Raw genomic sequence first — 22802 nt, 5'->3', positions numbered from 1 at the left:
AATTTATATCAAATAAATTTATTAATTATACACCTCTTACATTGGGTCAAAATTTACAAAACTTATTTTTAATTACATAAGAAATTAGTAATAATAAATTCATATAAACCATTATATATGAAATCAAATCATGAAAATTGAATGAGAAACATATAATTTTATCTATTTTATTACTATTTTATTAATAAAAATTATACTATAGTTTACTATTAAAAAATCACTGTTTAGGAATAAAGTACAAAATTAATGTGTGAAATGGCTACGATACAAGTGTATAGTTATGTAATATCACAAATTTAATAAAATTATCAAAACGTCTTACTAATAATTTTAAAAATATTATACACAAACATATAAATTAAAGTTCTTTAACATATTAGAAAAAAATTACAAAAAACGGGCATACGGGCATATCATTACGAGAAACGAGCATATGCCGAATCAACTTTTAAATTTTTCTTATTTTATAGAATAGATTTTGATTAAGTTTTATACAAAAATATGATTACAAAAAATACACAAATATGATTATAAAGAAAAGCATAAATATAAAAATTAAATTTCTAAAAAGAAAATCAAAACAAAAAATATATCCGCCCTTTTAAGGACGGGTTAGAATATAGTTTTACATAAAACTGAAGTCTCTGATGTGAAAAAGCGACACAATCCTGGTCAAAACTTGGCTGGGCCGGTTCGCTACTTTTGACTTTAGAGCAGTATTTATCGGGTTTTTGTCTGGGCTAATAACCACCCACTTGTATTTAACAGCAAACCAAACCGGAAAGACATCAGCGTAACGGTTCAACCGGGTTCACCACGAAACGACGCCGTCTTCACAATACAAAAACCTCGCTAAACCTCCTTCACTCCCGTCTCTTCCAGAACACTAACCACAACCATGGCCGACGGCGAAATTCGAATCCTACGCGGTTACGAGCTCCGTCTCCTCCGATGCACCGTATCTCTACCACTGTCAGATTCTCCTTCTGTGACCCAGCTGCTCGACGAATCCCAATCCGAAACCCATCCACACGACGCTCTTATAAAGTCTCTCTTGTCCTTGATCGAAGCTGGAGACTACCTCGGAGCTCTGGCCTCGGACGCTGCTAGGGTAATACTCGGCGACGCCGAGCTGGAACTAGTTGACTCGGTTGATTCGGCGGAACGAGTTTACTCGGAGATTCTCGACAGGGTTGAGTCCTTCGTGGTGAACGATTCGTCAGGTGAAATCGATAAGGCTCGCCGTGCTGTTGTGGTGATGTGCTTAGCAATCTCGTCTGCGTTTTGGTTCACTCGCTGTAATTTGACGGGGTAACTAGTTCATCAGCTTCAAATGTTCAGTCTTTATTGTAGAGAAAATGGATTTTTTTTTCACTAAATATTCTAAAAGTTGAGTTTTTTTTTTTTAATTTCGGTTATTACAAAACTCCAACGAGCTGTTCGGTTCTGTTTTTTTATTTTCAATTGTTAGGCCGACAGATCAATCAGTGAAGTGTTCGTTGCCGTTTAAAGTATCGGAAAGTAAGGAGTTAGTTGAATGGGAGAACTGGGCAAAGATTCAGCTCATGTCTGCAGGGTCCGACTTGCTCGGCAAGTTTTCTAATCTCCAGGTACTGTGTTTCGTTGCATTTGCTTGTACTTGTAAAGTGTGTCTTTGTTTGAGTTTATGAGAGAATAAAGAATAAGTGTCATTTGATGTTTGTATGACTATGAAGTTATTATGTTTCCTGCTACTTGATATGTATAATACACAGAGCAATGCTTGTCTTGGAATATATCAAACTTGTTTTAATTTCGGTGATGAGTTTCTCTAAGCTGTGTATCATAGGCGTTAGAAAAATTCAAAATTTGTACGTCAGTAACCAAATAAAGTATGTGTGCATACTATTAAAAAAAAATTGAATGATTTTTTTAGGAGCTCTTTTAAGTAAGTTCTGATATTTGTTTGTAGTGAACTTCTACCTAACCCAATCATACTTCCTTTTCATGCAGCACTTAGTGTTTGCTAGGATGCTTCTGTTGAAGTTGAAAGATTTGCTGTTTGAGACAACTGCAACCAAACCATTTGAACTGAGGAGTGTTTCATGGTGGCTTGTTAGAGTTTTACTTATTCATCAAAGAGTTCTACACGAGCGATCGTCATCTTTGTTTGAGATGTTGCAAGTCTACATGGCTGAGGCTCTTGACCATTTTGGAGCCTTGGAAAAAGTTGAAAGCTATTGGTCTTCTACCATGTTGCTACAAGGCGAAGTTTCATCCATAACGTCAACCATACATCTGGAAGCATGTGTGCTGCAGTATATTTATGGACGGATTGATCCCTGTGGGTAAGTTATCGTTGAGACATCATCGTCTTTACCGACTTCGTACATGTTTATAGCTTCTTATAAGATGTTTGTGATATATATATATATAGCTACAAAATTGAGTTTGTAATTTGGCGTTGCTGCTCTAATTTCTGATAGTCATCACAACACTCTGATCTTTTATCTACTCTGCTGCTATAGTATATTGATCTTGAGTTGGAGTAAAATTTTCAGGTTGCAGCTTGAATCTGCTAAAGCAGCATCGAAGCTCGAGTTCTCTGTTAGTGGGGCTTTTGGATTTCGTACTATTCACCAAGTAAGTTATGATGTATATATGTTTGCTATATGTATTCGTGTTCTTTTTATTCTAAATATCTCTGATCTTGTTATAGGTAGACCCAAAGGCACAAATGGTATTGATAGCCAAAACTAGTTCATCCAATGGGGACGTGATGTTGGCCTCTAGTAAAGCTGATGTTGGACCTTATGAGGCTTGGGGAGTTGAAGCACCTGAAGTATACATGACTCCCAAACTAGTGAACGATGAGAGTGAAGCTGGCAAAGAGTCTGCGACCTTAAAACCAGTCGAACAGGCAATGATTTTGGCTCAGTGCCTTTTAATTGAACGGGGTAGTCGGCACAATGAGATGCAAAGTAAGTAATGTTGTATTTGGAACATTTAATGTTAGTGTTCCGTAGAGAGCTTTGATGCAATGACGGAAATAATGATAGTAACAATTCTGCGTAGTAAGTTAAGCTACCAGACATTAGTTGTGACTGCGATTCAAAATGCCTGAGGAGTCTCCTTACGGCGTTGCCAAATAACTATAGAGACCGTTAAGGAGATGTCTGCTCTTGCTTCTGTTTCACTTGTACTGAACTCTATGGCCGTTAGTTTTATTTATGTATTAATAGCTTTTTCTTCTGCAGGATGGGATATGGCTCCATATATTGAGGCGATTGATTCTCAAAAGTCATCATATTTTGTTGTAAGCTACAATTTTTTTCAGTTATTTGATCGTCTCAAGTGAATAGTTATAAAATAAGGAGCTATTAGCTTTTCATTTCGTCATAACCTATGCAAGTGAAACAAACTGACTGACTTTTGTTTCTTCGGACATGGTATTAGCTGCGGCGTTTCTGTGACTTACTACGTGTCCGGTGGGAATCAACTCGGGGTCGTACAAAGGGACGCGCCCTGGAGATGATGGGTAAACTGGTATGTATGAACTGTGTACATGATCATAATCAAATTAGTTTTTTGTTGTTTTCCTCTTTTGCATTGGACTTCTCCCTTGCTGAAACACTCATGTTAGCGTCATTTCAATCTGTCCATTATTAGGTTGAAGCTATCAACACGAGCGATCCTGGAGCATCACAAAGAATCCCTTTATGCTACGCAGTCCATCTCCCAACCATTCCTGCTTTAAGAAAGTAAGTTATATTTGTATGTGCGTGTTCAAATATCCATTTTGGATTTCCTTCTGTGTCTTATGCATTGTGCCGTTTTGATTCTAACAACAGGGAATACGGTGAGCTACTGGTTAGTTGCGGTTTGGTTGGGGAAGCAATCACAATATTTGAGAGCCTGGAGTTGTGGGACAATCTAATTAACTGCTACTGGTAAACTAAAAGTTTGAATCTTCATTTTTCCCCATCCTTTCATTAATTGTATGTTTTGTTCTCGAATCTTATTACATGATGTGAAACTTCAGCCTTCTGGGAAAGAAATCAGCGGCTGTAGATCTCATCAATGCGCAGCTTTCTGAACGGCCAAATGACCCAAGATTATGGTATATAAATATTTTATAGTGCCCTATTTTGTTCTCTTCCAGTTGGTTGTATATCTTATTAAATGGCCGTGAAGTGCCGTAATCATGTGATGCTTGATATTGCTTTCAGGTGTTCACTTGGTGATGTTACGATTGATGACTCATGTTATGAAAAAGCCCTGGAAGTGTCTAATGATAAGTCAGTTCGTGCTAAGGTAGTTTGAGACACATGATTCTTATAGATATTTTCTCAGTCCACGCTCTAATTAACTCTCCTTCTTGTAGCGCGCTCTTGCTCGTAGCGCATACAATCGCGGTGATTTTGAGAAGTCAAAGATGTTGTGGTATGTAAAACAATTTGGTTCTGTTTCTTTATTTTTTTCCTTCATAAACAGGAAATGAATTTATAAAACTTTTAACCGTTTAAGCTGATTTACTTTTGAGATGTCTCATATTTTTTCCTTCTTGTATAGGGAGGCTGCAATGGCCTTGAATTCTCTGTACCCGGATGGTTGGTTTGCTCTTGGTGCTGCTGCGTTGAAGGTATCATCAAACTCCATCTTCTCTGATAGTTCAGTAGCAAGCTTTTCCATTCCAAATGTCATTTATATGAAAAAAAACATATAAATTATTGTCACCATGGCTGGGAGAGATGCTAATATAACATCTCCGATATTATACCGTAGGCCAGAGATGTTCAAAAAGCACTCGATTCATTCACTTTTGCTGTTCAACTCGATCCTGACAATGGAGAGGCCTGGAACAACATTGCTTGTCTGTAAGCACTTCAGTTTCATAATCTGCTCTGTTTATGCTGAAATTGCAGAGAAGATTAAATACTTTTTTTCTTTTCACGCACGCCTTATTTTTTAACTCCACTTCACTCCTCACCTACTTTCACTTTCATATTGGGTGCAGACATATGATTAAGAAGAAAAGTAAAGAATCATTCATCGCATTCAAAGAAGCGCTTAAATTCAAGTATATATCTCTTTCCCTTACCATTTGTAACTTTGAGTTAAGAAATTGATAGCGTTAGTTACATTATAAAAAACATCGTTGCATCAACAGGCGAGATAGCTGGCAGATGTGGGAGAACTTCAGCCATGTAGCTATGGATGTGGGAAATATTGATCAGGTAAAGGCACCTACATATCTGTTTGATTATCTTTAGCTTAGGCGTTAGACGAGTTGGTTTCATCTGTGCTGTTTTTTTCTTCCGTTCAGGCCTTTGAAGCTATACAAAAGATACTGAGCATGAGCAAAAACAAGAGGGTTGATGTTGTTTTACTGGACCGTATAATGACAGAGTTAGAAAATAGGAATTCAGCATTGTCTTTATCGGTTGAAACTGAAGCTTCTTCTGATGAATTAAAGGAAACAAAACCGTGTGCTGCAACACCAGCTGAAACTCAGCGTCACTTAGAGTTGCTTGGAAAGATTATTCAGCAGGTTAGCAAAACATTTCAATAACTAGTATGTATCTTTTTATTGGCGATTCTTACTTGTGGATAATCTCTTTTATAGATTGTCCGAACAGAAAGTACATCTGAAATATGGGGATTGTATGCAAGATGGAGTAGAATCAAAGGAGATCTTATGGTATGCAGCGAGGCATTGCTGAAACAAGTGCGCTCATATCAGGTATTAATGAGTCATAATTAATCAAAACCGCTCTTTGATCTGTGAGCATCATTCTCAGCTCCATTTTGTGACATATCTCTGGCAGGGATCAGAACTGTGGAAAGACAAAGATCGTTTTAAGAAGTTTGCAAGAGCATCATTGGAGCTTTGCAGAGTCTACATGGAGATCTCAGCGTCCACAGGAAGCAAGCGAGAGCTCTTTAGTGCTGAGATGCATTTGAAGAACACAATCAAACAAGTATAAACCAGTATTACCATTCATTAATCTCCACAATACTTGATAAGCTTTCAGACTAAATAAATGGTGACATGTGTGTGTAGGCAACAGTGAGCTTCCCGGAGAGTGAGGAACTGAAGGAGCTTGAAAGCTGCCTTGAGGAGGTGAGAAATGCTCTGAAGAAGAGTGAAGAGACTACAAATACAAAAACATGATAGAAAAAGATACTTTAGTAGTCTCTGGTTTCTGAGTGTTTGTAGCATTATGTATCGTTTTTGTTGTTTGGGTCAAAGACGATTTGTAGTCGTGGATCACTGGATTGGCTTCCTTTCTACCAATTATATTAGAACACGTGATTATTTCCATAGAAGTCATTTTGACGCGAAAACGCACTTCGAAAAAGAAGAAAAAAATCTGTCGGTATGGTTTTGTCGCATCATCTTCATCCTCGAGTCTCGATCGCCGCATGGCCAGCTTACAATCATCGCCGGAAAAGCCTCCAGGATGTTCTTTTGAGCATGAGATTTGGATTAACGCGAGATCTCTCTCTAAAGCGGTCCTTGGGCAACTACTATTCCGCATCTAGACAACAACAGCTCACGTCGCCGATCTCCATGGCGACCAAGAGCGAGAACCTCGTGGAAACTTCGACGGAGGAGAAAGGTAACACAGAGGAGGTTTCGCTCCCGCTCCCTCCGCCGCCAGAGAAACCAGAGCCTGGAGATTGTTGTGGTAGCGGCTGCGTCAGATGCGTTTGGGATGTGTATTACGAGGAGCTTGAAGAATACAACAAGCTTTCTAAATCCAGTTAGAACAATTTGCTTTCTTTTCGTCATTGTTGGAAAAATAATTAAACAATTGATTGTTTTTTGTGAATGTTCATTCTTTGAGAAATCGAGGATGCTCTGTTTATGTTTGAACATGGATCATTATATGTATATAACAAATAGTTGATGCTTTTGGCTGTTAAAAAACAAACGAGAAATCAATTTGGTCTATTCACAGGTCGATTGTAGATGCAGAGCCTTACTAGTTTTTTTACCTTTGAGGACCTATCACAAGAACAGAGATGTGGAGATAGAATTCAGGGTTCATCAAGTTGTTTACCACCCATGAAAACGGTATGTCTAGTTTCAATTCTATCCCTTGTATCCTTACCAGCTTGATTTCTCCCCTCGTCTCCTGCGACCCATCTGCTTCTTCTTCTCCACTCGTTTGAGCTCTGTCTCCACTGTACTCCGGGAGGAGACTTTCAATGGCGTCACGCAGAGTAAAGTAGCATTTCCCTGTTACAAGATACTGGAACTAATCAGTTATCTCACTCACACAAGAGAGATTCAAGTACAGGTCCATAAAGCCAACAATCTATTATTGGTGAAGATACTAAGTACAATGCAGCGGATCTTTAAGCTGATAAATTATTTACCTTTTTCTCTGAGGAACTCAACAGGTCGATTCAAGTACGAAATCTCATCCCATGTATCGATCTCAGGCACATCTTCAAGATTCTCGAAATCTTTATTTACACTTCGAACGTACAGCCGAACAGGAATCCTCGCTGTAAAAAAAGATTATCAAAAGTCAAGAACATTTGGACACACCATTACTTTGTGAGAGGGTCATTATTCTATTCCTATTAAGTTGTTTCTGTTCAGAAGATATATTATAAGAGGGAAAACTACTGATTACTGCCAGCCAGCGTTTCTAAACTAGGTCTATGTCACTTCAAACTGAACTTAAACATTTGAAGCTGAGCTTATAGTTGGCAAACCTGTCTTAACAACTTGTTCTGTCACATCTATCTCAGTCCCACCTTGTCGAGATTTTGGCGATGACAGATCTGCTTTTCTTGAAAACTTATCTTCGATATTTCCCATTTTAAGCTTGGGTAATAACCTTGTGTAGGCATCAAGATCACCTGCCAAACCATCGATTTTCAGTGTTTGATATCCAAAGGTTATATACCATGATTGATTGATGATGATAGTGAAATTTGACAATTCTGAACGCAAAAGCTACACCTAGTGGCGATTAGAGTTATAACCAGAAGTATTGCTGTAACAAAGAATGATACTGCGACTGATATTATTTTGTATGGATAACAAAGGACCACTCGTACCGTTCATGACAGAAGTCCACAGATCCTCTTGATCACTCTGAGACATATTCATAACATTCTTGCAGTTTCCATTGATGATATATGCCGCCTGCAGGAGTAAAGCATTGTTATAAAATAGCAGACAGGAGAAGCCTATGGCTTATTCAGCTAGGGAATGACCAATCAATTGCAGCAAACGTTAGCAAATTGTTAACAATATCATTGACCGTCAGTACTACACAAATAACGAAAATTTATAACCTAACATAGGGAAATGTGATCATGGTGGCTGAGAGATGTAAATGGATTTGTAACATCAGAAGATAGCCACACACTTGTACAAAAAAAGCAGATCACTTGCGAAGTGTAAACAAAATCTTTCACTGTCCTAAAATATGAAATCGAACGGAACCGTATGCAGTGTTTTCTTTGGGAAGCAAATACGTTTCACTTAAATGACAAGAAAAGTAGAGAAGTTTTCACAAACCTCTTTCAAAGAGTTAACAAAGTTCCACTTGGCAGAATCTTCTCCTTCACATGGAATCAGTACGTTGCTCGGATATCCCCTAAAGTGTATCTGCAAGTAAAAAGTTTCTAAAACCCTCAAGAACAGCAAAAGATATAAAAGGAAAACTAAGGTTTGTGTATCCTAATTCAGTGTCTCTCAAACAAAAGAAGCTAATGAAGTTGAGATATAGAGAAAGAAAGGTCACAGTGAGATTCCAAGGTCTTTCAGGTTCAGCGCATAAGAGATCAAAAAGAACACCTGTTGGTATATACCTGCAAACACCAAACAAGATTCACCTCTCCACTTAAAACATATCACACACACAAAAAGAAGTTACAATGGGAGTAGTACCATTTAAGAGGAACGCCTTTGTAATCGAACCAGATGGAGTCTTCACCAGGAGGAAGTGAATCCTTGAAGTAAGGCTTTATAAGAGAAACTAACAGAGGCAAGTACCCTATCCTTGGTGCTAACACCTGAGTGAAAACATAAAGAGAGAGCTTATTAGATCATCGTATCCTCTTATCTCGAGCTTAACAACATTCCCTCAGTCAAATCCAATCCTCTAATGCAACTGTTCCTCCTTCTCAAACAAATTGATCATCAAAACGATATGATTCCAACCCTAAACTCGATCCAACAACCCTAAAACCCGAAATTCGATGGTGATCCAAACTAACAAACAATCGGAGAACGAAAGAGAGAATGGATTACGAGAGCAGGAGGAGGAGCAGGGTGAGAGGCGACTTCGGATTTGTGGAGATGGATTTGCAGCGGTATTGCTCCTTCCCATACATACTTCACCGCTTCTTCATTCGCCGCCATTCTCTTCTTCTTCTTCTTCTTCTCCTCCTAACGTATCCGTCGCAGTTTCTCTCTAAAAACGATCTTTCTCGTGACGTCATCTTCTCTTGCGTGTACAGTATCGATATAAGGCGTACGTTAGATTGAATAATTAGTCGTGAGCTAACATGATCCGTACCAAGTCCGAGATAGTTAGATTTTATGCGAATAGGTCTATATCGGTTTAGCCTGGTTTGGTAAGTGTCCCAATTTGGTCTGGCTTATTAATCACTCAATTAAGGTATTATATACTGGTTTTGTAGAGTTTTAATTCGGTTTGGATTCGGTTTCTATAACTTTCTGGTTTAGTTTCGATTTTGAACTTTTCGTGATTTGGTTTTCAAATCGGTTCGATCATTATAATCACTAGATTAACTCAAGTAAAAAAATTGTACAAGTGGTTTACAGTAACAAATTAAGCCTAAAAACAACAAACAGCTCGAAGAACAAAATGAAACAACAACAATAAAAAACAAAACACTTTGATGAACATTAAGAAGTTTAATGAATATTTGGATCTAAAGACTCGAGTACCTTCAGAAAATGTCATAACTATAAGCAGAGGCGTATCTGTTCTTGTTCTTCTTGTTCTGCCTCTATAACCATCTTTCTCTTCTTGTATGGACCAAACCCTCTTGAATTAGACTCAGAGTTCTTTCTTCTTAGCTCAGAGAACGCAGACCTCTCGCTAGCTTTAAACTCCCAGCGACATACCATTGTTTCCGGTGGTTCTGAGCTCTTGTCCGTGTGCCCTGTATCATCCACCGAACCAGTGTTTGATCCTGTCGATGATCCTTCATTCTGCACAGCCTTTTCTGAATCTGAGCATCTGTTTTCCACTTCTTCTTGCTTAGGAGGGACTTGTTGTATCCAACAGCTCAAGAGTTTCTCTTGTGGGTTTATTACCATGGGGAATGTTTCGGACCTCGAGAGTTTCCTTGGTAATGGCTGAATGATAGGTGACTTACAATACGTTGTTAGAGAAGAGGACACGCCTGAATCAGATACCAAAACTGTGTTCCCAAAGAGTCTAAGGCTTTGCTTCTTCGGTTCCTTGACCAAGCTCTCTCTTGGAAACAACTCCAGCTTCGTAGCAGAAGTCTCAAGCTCTTCAGGTGCATTTTCAGTAGTTGCAAGAGGAGCAGCAGGAGGTGATGCAGAGGAAACTGGGGATAAGCTTCGGTTAGGTGAATGCGAATCAGAGGAACCCAAGGCTTCTGATCCAACGGTTGACAACACAGAGGTTGGAGATCCATTGTCTCGTTCTGAAGGAGAAACTGATCTGCTTGCTTGATCTCCCTCGTTCCCCAACTTGCGTGGGTAAGGATGCATAGGTTTTCTCTTGGGACGAGGAGGCGGTATCAGAATTGGCTCCAGCGAGCTCCCATTACCTCCAGATGCTTCTTTAGCAACCTGTGTAACAGAACTAAAGTCAGAACACACACAAGTCTCCAAGCAATCTATGAAACAATGATCCCTTGTATTCTTGGTACACTTTTCAATGAACATGTTATAGCAAATAAGTTTTAAAGACCTTGGAGAAAAACTTCTGAGCATGGCTTCGAATCTGAACAGCAGTCTTTGTACCCACATGTTCTGTTTAGTGAAACAAACATATATTTTCTGGTGGTTCAGGTATTTGTAAAAGACCAAACATATAACTTAGTAGAAAAAATGCATTCAATTATTACCTTCTATTTTCCTCCATGCTCTCCCATGTAGCTTCAATGCTTCAACAAACTTATTATGCTCTTCATCAGTCCACCTCTCTCTTTCCTTTGTTATCGTGTATGGTTTCCTCACCTAAAAAGAAAAAGATAAACTGAGTCAAAGATCTTCACTTTTGACATAACAATAGTTAGATGTGAAAGAAGTAAAACCTTGGGTGCATAGTCATTTCCCTCTTGGTCACTCAATTGTATCTTAGTTTTGGCACCCTGAAGCAAACACCACCAAGCCCAAAAGGGGAAACTTTTAGCAACATTAAAGTTATGTACTTTTATAACAAAAGTGGCATTTGGTTCATTTACTTTCTACTTCAGTTGCTCAACATTTACATTTTCATTCACAAAATCAAACGGTTTTAACTGTATTCAGAGATCCTAGTTACATTTTACAAACACAGTTCGCTTTGTATATGTTAATAACAGCCCAGCAATGTAACTATTGCAACACACCACAAACTTAGAATAAAAAAAACTCAACTTCTTCTCTAAAGGGCATAGATTCATTAGCTAATCTGAATAAAGGAGAAAAACTAGATTTTGAGTCAACACCTGAACATTCGTAGTCAACGGAGACGACGCCATAGCTTCCCGGATTTAGAGATCTCGCCGGAGGTTATTAAAGAAACTAAAAAGGTTAAATTTTTGAATCTGGAGGTTGTTGAAATGAGCTTAATTTCTTCTCTTCTCCGTCCGTTTTCTAGAGATCTCAGAAAATGGTTAGCTCTCAGAGATTATAAGAAAGCTATGCTCGGTCGGAGTAAAGGAACAAGCTTTGAGAGGAAGGAGAGAGCAAATGAAGAAAGCAGAGAGAGAGATTTGTGGAGGAAAGAAGAGTTTGAGGGGTGGTGAGAAAAATAGGAAGACAAAAGGAGGGATGCCACGTCAGCTTCTGGTATGTGCGCTTTTTCGATTTTTTTTAATTTTGAATTATTTTATTGGTTTTTCCATGGAACGCTCGAGAAGCAGATGAAATCTTGTGGCTCACCTTCGATGACCCACGTTGACACGCGTCGCTCGTGCCTGCAGTCACTTTCTAAAAAAATAATTAATCTTTTTTTTTTGTAGTTGTCTCGGGAGATAATTTCGTAAGCAAAAAAAAAAAAAAGAAGGATTTTGCTGGACGGAGAAATGTGAGCCACCAGTAGATTAGAGGAAGGGACAAAAAAGGTCATACTCACGAGAGTATGATATCTTGTGCTTACTCGCTATTATCTGGCTTCTTCATGTTCATTGGTTTCCACTTCAAGAGCTTTCTTTTTTTTTTGGATAAAATATTTCATCTTCTTCAAGTGTTTATCATTAGATAATTTAGTTTGGAAGACATTACATATTTACATATGATTTGAGCTTTTGTGGTGGTAAACTTGTAAGATTTATACAAATCCTTAAATTTACAGTTCATCAGCTGATTTTTTATAAGTGTTTAAATGATATCAGTTATGTAAATTATAAAAAAAACGTATATAACGCATTTTTTATTTTTCTTATGTTTAAGTTTGAAATTTGTAAAATAATTATGATTAACTGACCATCCCAACGTCCTTTGTCTCAGTAGTCTTTCAGTTCTTCGTAGTTATATTCGAAATTTAGTGGAAACTTGAAATCAGAAATGAATTAAAATCCAAAATTAAATGAGATAGTTGTATTTTTACATTAAGTTAAATATCTTCTGCCTATAGAAAATACTTGGTGTGGGTCGCCCAATTACGAAAGCCTGGATATATACACATCATATATATTTAATAATATATTCAGATACGTATGCGTGGCATTTATAATTATTTTCAACTTGCTCGTATTAATATGTTTATCCATTGTGCAGGTCGTAATCAATTTTCTTAATTGTGTAAGATAATTTAATTAAATCATTGTCAAGCATATAATATAAAAGCAAACTAAATTAATTGTATCTCATTTTGGGTGGAAGTGAAAGTTAATTACACTTTAGTTTAAAATATAGTATATCTTGAGTGCACTTTTGTCCAGGTCACTGATTCTTACATTTAGCCGACTGTTCTACAGAATAAGGACACGTGGAATGAAAGATGAAGAATTCTAGACCACTCGTTTATTCTCATGTAACGTTCACCGAATTTATACATAATTCCTCAGCCACATATTTTTCTTCTCGTTGTGCTTGTGCCTTAGCACTTAGGGTTTCAAAGAGGAGAAAGTGGTTGGTGTGTGGCTTTCGTGTCTTATTGTTGCTATTATTACCATATCTTCGATTGCAATAAATTCCAACCTCTAGTGGAAAACCGTATCTATCTAATATGACAATCATCACTTAGAAGAAAGTTCAGAAAAAAATACAAGATGAGATAACTCAATACCGTGAGTCGGCATGTGGTAGAAAACAGTAGTTCTGAAATTCATTACGAAAACAAAAAATTGCATACAATAAAAAAACCTTATGTTAATTGCTTAACTAATAATTTAACATTTTACCCAAAGAATCCATACATTAGTAGATAATAAAATCATCCAGAGGGGTCAAAAGGCAGAGTAAAGTGAGTCAGTGACTAATCCGACGAAGAATGTTAGGCTTTGGTACTGATGAAAGTTAGGCAATAATCTACTGGATTGTGTGAAATGGCACGTTACATCATTGTGATATTTTTCGTTTTCGTCACAGCCATACGTTTATCTTTTTGAGATATCTCGCCCTGTAAGTTGTACACCATATATTATCTTTTGAAAGGTTGTTTGTCTTTTTCCATATCCTTACCAACTTTAAATTTTCAAAACATTTCTAAATAAACTACATTTCCTCCTGTTTTCTAACTAAAACTTGATCAGGTGAACTTGATTTGTAGGAATTATAAGTTATAAATCGCAATATTTCACAGATGCAAGCAGAGTCGGTGACATTAGCATTAGTAGAAAACAACATAGAGAATCAATTAGGATCATTTGTATGAGTGAGTGTGAAAAAGAAAGGTGGGTGGGTCCATATACTTGGTATTGATAAAGTCCATTGTCTATAAGCTTCTAGGATCTTAATTATGTGGTTCATATTTATTCCCCAACATCTTTTGTGCCTGCCGCCTTTATAGCCAAACGGGATAAAAGTGAAGAATCAGATATTCTTCTGAAATAAAGACCTCTGACTTTGTGATAATAATCAGTAAGAAAGATTGTGTGGTGTGTAAAAAAGGGCTAGACCAGTGAAACTATTTATGGACCAACCGTTCCTTTTGGATTTCGAATGTGGTAGAAGTGGGGTCAAAGTGAAGTAAGAAATAGTGTTTTTTTAGAGAAGTAATAAGAAATAGTGTTGGGACAACTGTCACAATATGGTACTTATAATTTTTAAGTGGTTGTAACGCTAGAAAATATAATATTTGTTGGTATTTATAAATATGTCTATTCATCTCTTACATATCAATAATCAATATATCTTTGACAAAAAAAAATCAACTATCAACATATATCTATTTAAGATAATATACAAAAAGGAAAAGAAGGAGGAATAGCTCCCACACCCTCATTAAGCAAATTTGTATTTTATCACTCGCTGCTGAAATTACTTGGAAGGCCCGAAAAGCCACAGAAGAATTGTGATCTCAAGGAAAGATAATCTTCATTACAAGTTGAACAACCACTTCTTTTTCAATCTACGATGATATACGTTATAATACCTTCATTGTTTCGAAATATGTCAATTAAACTTCGAAATGGAAACGAAAGAAGAGTGCTTGTGATCATACATATATCCAAAATGGCATGAGAAACTTATCAACAATAGAAGCAAAAAAAATTCATATGTGAAAACGTAAATTCGAAAAACGTACTTTGCAAAACAAAACTTAACGTGTTATTCTTTCCTATAAAAAAAGTTTAATCGAAAATGCCTTCATGTATTAGAGAAGGATGAAGACGCATCAAAGTTCTTTAAAATTTCTTCACAGATCTTCTGGACTGTTGATGTCCTGTAAGAACATAAAGAGCAAGTCGAGTCTAGTGATATAGTTCCCTACAATATTCCCCTTGGCATAAACGTTCCCAGAACACAGTATTTATATATAAACGTTACTTTATTCCTTTTTTTTTTTTGAACGAACGTTACTTTATTACCAATCACGGATTTATCCGGGATTTCAAGTTTAGTCCCGGGGTTTACCTTCACTGACACTTTGCCCTTGAGAACAACACGGCTCCAGCGACCTTAAGACTATAAAGCTCAATTATACTCGGGATCGACTTGAACCGGCTAAGGAAGCGTGACCGAGGTACATTCACACCTAAACTTACATAATCTTCATCAATTAGTGATGAAGTGTAACTCTTACGTATGTAAATGTAAACTTACATACGTAAGAGTAATTACACTTCATCACTAATCGATGAAGATCATATAACATACTATTAAATAAAACTTATTTGAATAGAAATAAATACTTGAAAATGAAAGCAATAACAGCTTAGATAATCTTAAAACAATATCATAAAGAAACAAGCCAAACCGGCAACAAACATATTGTTTTATCCAAGGGCCTTCCCTTAGAAATCAAATTATTATAAGTTTTTAAACCAACCAAAAGCATGAAAGATATGAGTTTGATTCAATAAAGAATCATCAGAGAATAGTCTTCTCACTCAAAAACATTAAAAAGATTTAAAGAGAACGAAACTAGTTTGAGAACTGTGAAACAGCTCTCACTGAGCATCATCGCAGTTAAGCATGCCTTTAACCCTTCGGATAGTCGAGCTAAGCAAGGTATGGACTTTGGTGGTCCATTCATTCATTTGGTCTTCTTCAAACATAGCCGGACCAGTGACGAGGATCTGGAAAGCCACCGTGAGGAGCGTCTTACAATTGTCGAGGCCACCGTCTAGCTCAGCGGCAGAAGGAGGACGGCCGTCACGGGAGATGACGAAACCGGATGGGAGGATTGGAATGCTTGAAGGATCGACATTGCCTAAAAAGGCAGCGTGTGCTGTCCTTAGGTCCACTGGTGCGTAGACCACCATACCTCCTAATGCGTCTATGAAGCTGTCTTGTATTATCATCAAGGCACCATTCTCCGTTGCACTTGAAGGCTACATAACATATTCATATACAGATAAACGAACCATTAGTTATATCATGTCAAAAGAATCAAAGTTAATGCAATGAGAAAGTAATATAGATGTGGGTTACTTTGAAAACATAGAATATTTGATCTACTAAAGAGATGATGAATCAACTTGCGGTTTGTGACACCAAAAATGTGAAACATATATGAACGTTTATTTAACTTAACTCTATCCATTGATTTTTTTTGCACTTTATGTATAACAACATCTCTATTGAAAATGTTAATGTATATTATTAGCTCTTAAAAAGAAAGAAAGAATGAGTAATGTATACCTTGAGGATATTCACACAATTCTTATTGTCTGTTCCAGTGACAAAGCGAGCGACCTCAGTGACCGGACTCGCTTGGCAGAGAACGTCCCACTATTTTTTACATACAACAAATGGATTTCTTGTTAATTGACAACAATGTGAAAATAACTACATTTGTATCAATAGATATGGACTTGTGCAATCAAAAGATTCTTACCTGGTGGCGAACCTCAAGATTTTTGAGGAAGCTGTAGACCTGGAGAGGAGCCAGAGGGAGACATAAAGATAAACCAGCGCAGACAATGAGACCGGCAGGTTGACCTACTTCTTCGTTTACCCGCACCGATATCCTAACTCCGCTACTGTTGGTTGCAGTCTGTTGCGAAAAACCGGATTTTTCAGGCATTTTTAATATCCATGCGAAATTCTTCAACATTCTTTCTCCTAAATCCATGACCCTCTTTCTTCCGTCCATGGTGTCCACAACTATATAAAAAAAAGAAGAAAATAAAGTATTTAAAAGATTTATTAGGCACTATAAGAGATTCATGTTTAAACGGGTGCGTACCTCCGGGGAAGTCGGTGGTAGGCAAGCCAGAGATGGAGTAGAGAGACAGCCTCTCACACATTCTCTCAAGAGTAGCGGTCCAACGGCGAGCTCCGTAGCCAAAGCCGCCGCATAAGAGGTCTCTGTAAATCCGATGTGACCGGACTTTATCATTTACCTCCACGTGCTCCATCCACGTCACCTGCTCATTTTTCTCTCTCATAGTTTTAGTTTCTATATGGCATCGCCAAAATATATTGCCATGTTTTACATGTTTTGACTATTTTGTTTTCCAGCAAAATAGTATGGTATGTTTTAAAATAATGATCAAATCACATTCTAATTTTTTATTAAGAAGGCAACTGAAAAGCACTTAGGATTATAGTAAATGAATCAATCACATTCTAATTTTTGTAAATAAATAAATATATTTTCTTTATAACCTCACTAGACGTCATTAGTCCAAATTTGAAGTGATCTAACACCGAACGAGTTTTAATAGTTTTTGATGTAAAAAACCTGGCTAGATGCTACCTCAACAAGATATATGAAACTATTTAAAATAAGTGAAAGCATATGTAATATATATATATATATATATATAAATTCTATTTAGACAAAATATGAGACCTTAGAGTGACCATTGGGCAAGGCTTGGATGAGACAACCGGAAGGACGTTTGACGCAAGCCGGAGTCTCAAACTCAAACTCAAAGGCTACTTGATGGTACGAAACGTCAGCAATCACCCATACATCTTCCTCCAATTGTTGGCAACATCTTAGGATCATAAACTCTCTCGGCGGCAGCAATGGCGACAGTATGTGCAGTTGCTCATACATCTATTTAATGTATCAGCCCGTTTTTATGTGTTCACCAAGTACTTATATGTATATATTAAGAGTTAAACATAAAATTATAAAATATTATAAGATTCATACCAATTTCGAGAAGTTTCTTCGTGGATCCATGGATTCTAGCACGTGAATCGTTTTAGCTTCACTCACAATTGTTGAGAAAAGATTAGCCCATTTCTCCTGTAACAATTTATATATTAAAGCTGAATAAAATTTATAAAAAGAGTTTTCTTTCTTATTTGCTAAAAAAAGGAGTTTTCTTATTAATTTTCTTATAATCATGGCATATATAGACTAACAAAAATTCACCCAAACTTTTTATATACATTAATTTTAGTGAAAGGACAAAACTATAATAATAAAAGTTTAATAAAAATTAATGTGTAATTGTAAACATCTTCATCATTTATATATGTTAATTTAAATATATACAATATGGAAGAAAACAAAAAAAACAGCAAAAAATTGTCAAAATATAATAAAATTTCTATGTAAAATGAATTTAAAATATAAAATATCATAAAATGAATATGATGTAAAACAGATTAAAAATAAATAAATAAATAATTATTATTAAATAGTTGATTACTATAAATATAGATGTAAAATATAATTAACTATTTGAGTAAAGTAAAAGATAAATGTTGGGTCCCTAAAATTTGTCATGTAAGAAGGGGTACTAGGAAGTAACATTTTATAAGCATTGAACACGGCTCTAACTATTTAATATAGAACAAATAAGAATATCATTTTTTTAGTTAAGTTTAAATAACAATACGTACCGTATCTAAAAGCATGTTAACCAAGTTTTTGGCATCCATTGGAATCACCGCGACTTCCTTGGAAGACTCAATACGAGAACTTGGACTCTTAAAATGACTGGGATTGGTAAAAGTTTTCTCATAGTTCTTTTGATCAATGACGAGTCTACCATCGATTGATGACTGGATCCACATCGATTCTTCAGTTTGAATTAGAGTTATTACCTCCGTCATGGCAGTTACCATCGCTTCAGTCATCGTTACTTTCTCCATTTGAGATAGCGTCTGGAAACGTTGCAGTTGTATAGGGTTTCGCGGTTGAGGTGGCTGGCCAATGTTTATGCGTTCACGAGAGTATGGTTCTTTAACCAAGCTTGATGGCTCCACGCGATAGTTGGAAGAGCTTCCATATGTGACATGTGGATTGTTGGAAGCTGAAGCATACAGTGATGGACCATGGTGATAGGCCAAAGCATTGAAGCTAGGTCTCGAGTGGCCTTCGCTCTTGTTTACCAGACTTGAGAGTCTATCACGCTGATATTCATATTTTTGGTCAATAAAAACATTAGTAAGAAAAAGTATGACAGTTCGTAAAACCATATTAACAAAAAAAAAATCGACTATATTTTTCGAATCGTTTGAATCGATTGAGTTGCATAATTAAATCGACAAGCCAAAAAGTTCAACTAAGAAAATCATTTTAAATTAAAAGACTTGTTTGTTTTGTATATTTTATAGATTTATTTATATTGTCTATCCATTACCATAATTATATTAAGTTTAACTCTAACCAAGATATTATAGTGTTAGATTTAAGATATTCATTTAATAAGAGAACAATTGATGAAAATCACAATACTAATTGGAAACTGGAAATTTATGCATGAAGACATACCTCTTCTCTGAGATATGTGTTATGTGTCCGGAGGTTTTGGAGATAGAGTGTGCGTTCTCCCTTCCCAGGACGAGGGCCACCACATGGCGGGCAAGTCACAGTGTTCAATGCTGCTTGCAGTGCTTCGTTCTCACGTCTTATTTTCATATTCTCTGTTCTAAGTGCTGCATTGTCTGCTTTTTCACTTTGAGTCTGTAATTTATTTATTTAAAATAAAACAAATATATATTAACAATTTTGAACTCATCTCAAAATATTCATATTTTTATTTTGAGTATGCAAATATTGTGTAAACTCTATTGTAGTAAGAAAGAAAAAAAATCTAATATACATCCAATACTTATTTTTAACGAATTAAATAATGACTGGTAGTGTTTCAAAATAATAATAATAATGACTGGTAAATTACTCGCATTTGTTTTAGTTAAAGAAAATTAGTTCATGTCATGTACGGAATTATAGTATGTAGAAATAAATACTAACTACAACAAAAAGTTACTTTGGCTTGTGTTCTTTTGTTTTGAAACCAAAATTTGATTTGTTTTGGTTTAAGTTTCAGTTCTTCTCCCAGTTTAAGTCGCTGTGAGTCGTCCGGATGATGACACTCCTTGAAATACCTAAAGTTTACAAAATATTAATTAGTAATTAAGAAGTTTTCATTTTAAAAAATAACTATAAACTAAATTAAGATCTTACGCTTCGAGCCTTTGAATTTGATGGTTAGAGTGGCGATTGTAATTCTTCTTATCTCCATCGCTTGTGTTAAACGAAGTTTCATCTTCATCACTTGAACTGCTATCACGACTAGAAGCCATTTTTCAACCCAAATGAAAGAAATATGCATAGTCTATTAACCATTTAAAAGCTATTTATATAGAAAACTGTGAAAGACATATGGTTTAATTTTTTTTAATTATTATTTTTCCATGGTGTAAAAGCTTTTTCTATGACCTCAAATTTTTATTAATAATAAACGAAAGGCATAAAAGCTCATTTTTGTCAAATAAAAAGTCAAAACAAAACAAAATAGAATCATTTATGAAGAAAATCTCATTGCAGATTTCTTTTTTCTTTTATAGACGTTACTGTAAAGGTATTATTGAAATATTTTTCTATTTATATATTTACTAAAAATAAATTATTTTCTATTACATTTCGGATTTACAATCAGTTTCCACCTAGCGACATTGGACAAGGATTAGAGGAATACTTTTAAATTAATAATTTAAGCATTTTTTTGTCAACAAATTAATAATTTAAGTATATTGCCTAGCTATGATTAAATCAAGGTGAGGTGTTGACAAACAAATGTTTGAAATGCGAAAACAGATTTTTATCATCCCCTAAATTAAAACATAATAAAGTTTGGGTGTCCACTTCTAATAATAAGCATGATTTATTTAAATGATTAAAGTAAATTATAGAGGGATTGGCAGAGAAAGAACAAATGGACATATATATTGGCAAAACAAGTTATCCATGGAAACCAATTGTTTCACTTTCGTTATTATGTTCCAACATCAATATAGAATGCATTGCATCACGATTATGTATGCTCAAATTCAAATTAATGAAAATATAAGTTGACTAAGAAAAGAATAATTAAACAAAAAAACTTCAATGATTTATTAAATTACGTTTTACAAATCTAGAGTTGGACTTTTTTTCATGTAACTATATCTATATATATTGTCATAAAACTATATAAATAATTTATGCACCAAAAAAAAATATATTTAAAAAACTTTATATACACAAATATGTTGAGCGCTATATTTAGCGTATTTAGTCAATTTTTTAAAATTATGAATTCAAATTTAATAAAACCAAATTTTAAATATACAAAATATAACTATAAACATATTTATTTCTTAGAACATGATACTTATAAATATTAATATCAAAATTCTATAAATAATTTTACAAAAGAAACAGACGGACTATATGTTAGTAATATCATGTTATAATTTTATATTAATTCAATTAGTTACCATGAACTTTTTTTTTGAAACATGTTCTATACAACTGTATTTGGTTTTTTTTGCTTGGTATATTCAAAATAATATTTTTTGTGCGTATTCAAAATATTATTCTATCCATATATCTTTTGTGTGTGAACTCTAAACATTGATAAAAATAATAATAATATGGTATTAGTACGAAAAAACCAAAAAAAAAATATATATATATATATATCAAAGACCAAATATTAAGGAAGTTTAGTATGTTCTTTGTGAAAAATCATTTTGGTATATCAACTAGCATTTAAAAAACATGAATAAAACAAAACAAAACATAATTGATTTCTAAAAGTATTTTTATATGGTATTGGTGCGAAAACTAAATATTATAGACGAAATTTGAATGTTGTTTAGTATGTTCATTGTTTATGTTTTAATATTTTTGAAAAATCAGTTTGGTATCAAAGAGCATATTAAAATTAAGAATATAACAAAATAAAATATAATTGAATTCTAAAAAAAATGATCGTTGAATGATATCAACATATACATTATCTAATTTAATTTTTATTCTAACAACCATTCAATTGATTATGTATTAAGTTTTGATTTAATTTCACGCCAATAATTATTCAATTTATGTATAATAATATTGATTTATTTTTGATTTTATGATATAATTAAAATAAGCTTTAGGTTTATACAGAAAAAAATGACTACATTATTTTAATGGATTTATTCATTTGCTATATAAAAAAATAAAATTTTACTCATATAAATCTAAATTTTGATAAATAACTTTATGAGAAGATTGGAAATCTACTTTTTTTAATAAACAGAAGCAATAAAAAAGATAATTAGATTTTTATGTAAAAAATTATAGGATTAAAATATAATTTTATTAAAACATATATATATATATATATATATATATATAATAATAAAGATATTTGTAATTCAGAAAATATAAGAAATAAAAAATTGCAACATATAATGATTATAACACATATTAAAAATCGACATATAAAAATTATAGCTATAATAATGTACTTACATATATATATATATATATAAATTGATTTGGTGCATAATTTTAAAATTGTAATATTTGATGTTTTTATTTTAGTATGTTTTATCTAGTGCATAATTTGAAATTGTAATATTTGATGTTTTTATTTTTAATATGTTTTATTTAAATGTTTTTATTTTTAATATGTTTTATTTAAATTTTGTGGTAGTTTTAGCTTTTCTTTCTCAAATTTGTCAAAAATTATGAAATTATTTAAGTAATTTTTACATTATATTACTATCATATTTTATAATTAAACTATGAATA

General features: G+C 34.6%; 5 protein-coding genes across 5 annotated transcripts; 2 read left to right on the top strand and 3 right to left on the bottom strand.

The window, feature by feature from the left end:
• Nucleotides 1–662: 662 nt before the first annotated feature.
• On the top strand, nucleotides 663–6309 carry LOC103846256 (tetratricopeptide repeat protein 27 homolog). The gene is made up of 20 exons (XM_009123151.3): nucleotides 663–1311; nucleotides 1472–1610; nucleotides 1993–2327; nucleotides 2541–2622; nucleotides 2699–2960; nucleotides 3237–3295; nucleotides 3436–3525; nucleotides 3649–3740; nucleotides 3831–3929; nucleotides 4022–4099; nucleotides 4209–4293; nucleotides 4364–4422; nucleotides 4552–4621; nucleotides 4765–4856; nucleotides 4997–5059; nucleotides 5150–5216; nucleotides 5306–5530; nucleotides 5606–5722; nucleotides 5808–5960; nucleotides 6044–6309. Exons 1-20 carry the CDS (start codon nucleotides 899–901, stop codon nucleotides 6152–6154), a joined length of 2691 nt encoding a protein of 896 aa, XP_009121399.1. The 5' UTR covers nucleotides 663–898; the 3' UTR covers nucleotides 6155–6309.
• LOC103846257 (UPF0651 protein YPL107W, mitochondrial) lies at nucleotides 6299–6897 on the top strand. The gene has a single exon (XM_009123152.3). It carries the CDS (start codon nucleotides 6362–6364, stop codon nucleotides 6749–6751), a length of 390 nt encoding a protein of 129 aa, XP_009121400.1. The 5' UTR covers nucleotides 6299–6361; the 3' UTR covers nucleotides 6752–6897.
• Nucleotides 6805–9499, bottom strand: LOC103846258 (autophagy protein 5). Its single transcript, XM_009123153.3, has 8 exons — nucleotides 9260–9499; nucleotides 8897–9021; nucleotides 8751–8817; nucleotides 8525–8614; nucleotides 8059–8146; nucleotides 7711–7857; nucleotides 7366–7497; nucleotides 6805–7225 (listed from the first exon to the last, which is right to left on the bottom strand). The coding sequence occupies exons 1-8, from the start codon at nucleotides 9368–9370 to the stop codon at nucleotides 6978–6980; spliced, it is 1008 nt and encodes a 335-aa protein (XP_009121401.1). The 5' UTR covers nucleotides 9371–9499; the 3' UTR covers nucleotides 6805–6977.
• A 234-nt stretch (nucleotides 9500–9733) lies between these two features.
• Nucleotides 9734–12029, bottom strand: LOC103846255 (protein REVEILLE 1). The gene is made up of 5 exons (XM_009123150.3): nucleotides 11665–12029; nucleotides 11269–11325; nucleotides 11080–11191; nucleotides 10923–10984; nucleotides 9734–10801 (listed from the first exon to the last, which is right to left on the bottom strand). Exons 1-5 carry the CDS (start codon nucleotides 11695–11697, stop codon nucleotides 9941–9943), a joined length of 1125 nt encoding a protein of 374 aa, XP_009121398.2. The 5' UTR covers nucleotides 11698–12029; the 3' UTR covers nucleotides 9734–9940.
• Nucleotides 12030–15513: 3484 nt separating this feature from the next.
• LOC103846254 (homeobox-leucine zipper protein HDG10) lies at nucleotides 15514–22529 on the bottom strand. The gene is made up of 10 exons (XM_009123149.3): nucleotides 20202–22529; nucleotides 20005–20122; nucleotides 19506–19697; nucleotides 18632–19144; nucleotides 17934–18029; nucleotides 17625–17834; nucleotides 17016–17196; nucleotides 16665–16933; nucleotides 16469–16558; nucleotides 15514–16158 (listed from the first exon to the last, which is right to left on the bottom strand). Exons 1-10 carry the CDS (start codon nucleotides 20318–20320, stop codon nucleotides 15775–15777), a joined length of 2172 nt encoding a protein of 723 aa, XP_009121397.1. The 5' UTR covers nucleotides 20321–22529; the 3' UTR covers nucleotides 15514–15774.
• Between the last annotated feature and the right edge of the window lie 273 nt (nucleotides 22530–22802).

This window comes from Brassica rapa, chromosome A10 (genome assembly GCF_000309985.2).
Source record: "Brassica rapa cultivar Chiifu-401-42 chromosome A10, CAAS_Brap_v3.01, whole genome shotgun sequence".
NCBI lineage: Eukaryota > Viridiplantae > Streptophyta > Magnoliopsida > Brassicales > Brassicaceae > Brassica > Brassica rapa.
This window is presented reverse-complemented; position numbering and strand designations above follow the sequence as displayed.

Coding starts and splice junctions, on each gene's coding strand:
- LOC103846255 (XM_009123150.3), bottom strand. CDS start 11,697: ATGGCGTCGTCTCCGTTGACTACGAATGTTCAG. Junction 11,192..11,268: donor GAAATGACTATGCACCCAAG/GTTTTACTTCTT, acceptor TTTTCTTTTTAG/GTGAGGAAACCATACACGAT. Junction 10,802..10,922: donor CTCAGAAGTTTTTCTCCAAG/GTCTTTAAAACT, acceptor TCTGTTACACAG/GTTGCTAAAGAAGCATCTGG.
- LOC103846254 (XM_009123149.3), bottom strand. CDS start 20,320: ATGGCTTCTAGTCGTGATAGCAGTTCAAGTGATGAAGATGAAACTTCG. Junction 18,030..18,631: donor TTAACATGCTTTTAGATACG/GTACGTATTGTT, acceptor AAATTGTTACAG/GAGAAATGGGCTAATCTTTT. Junction 17,197..17,624: donor TGCCCAATGGTCACTCTAAG/GTCTCATATTTT, acceptor AAAAATGAGCAG/GTGACGTGGATGGAGCACGT.
- LOC103846257 (XM_009123152.3), top strand. CDS start 6,362: ATGGTTTTGTCGCATCATCTTCATCCTCGAGTCTCGATCGCCGCATGG.
- LOC103846258 (XM_009123153.3), bottom strand. CDS start 9,370: ATGGCGGCGAATGAAGAAGCGGTGAAGTATGTATGGGAAGGAGCAATA. Junction 8,818..8,896: donor AAAGGCGTTCCTCTTAAATG/GTACTACTCCCA, acceptor TGGTGTTTGCAG/GTATATACCAACAGGTGTTC. Junction 7,226..7,365: donor TGAGTTCCTCAGAGAAAAAG/GTAAATAATTTA, acceptor ATCTTGTAACAG/GGAAATGCTACTTTACTCTG.
- LOC103846256 (XM_009123151.3), top strand. CDS start 899: ATGGCCGACGGCGAAATTCGAATCCTACGCGGTTACGAGCTCCGTCTC. Junction 3,296..3,435: donor AAAAGTCATCATATTTTGTT/GTAAGCTACAAT, acceptor ACATGGTATTAG/CTGCGGCGTTTCTGTGACTT. Junction 3,741..3,830: donor ACCATTCCTGCTTTAAGAAA/GTAAGTTATATT, acceptor TTCTAACAACAG/GGAATACGGTGAGCTACTGG.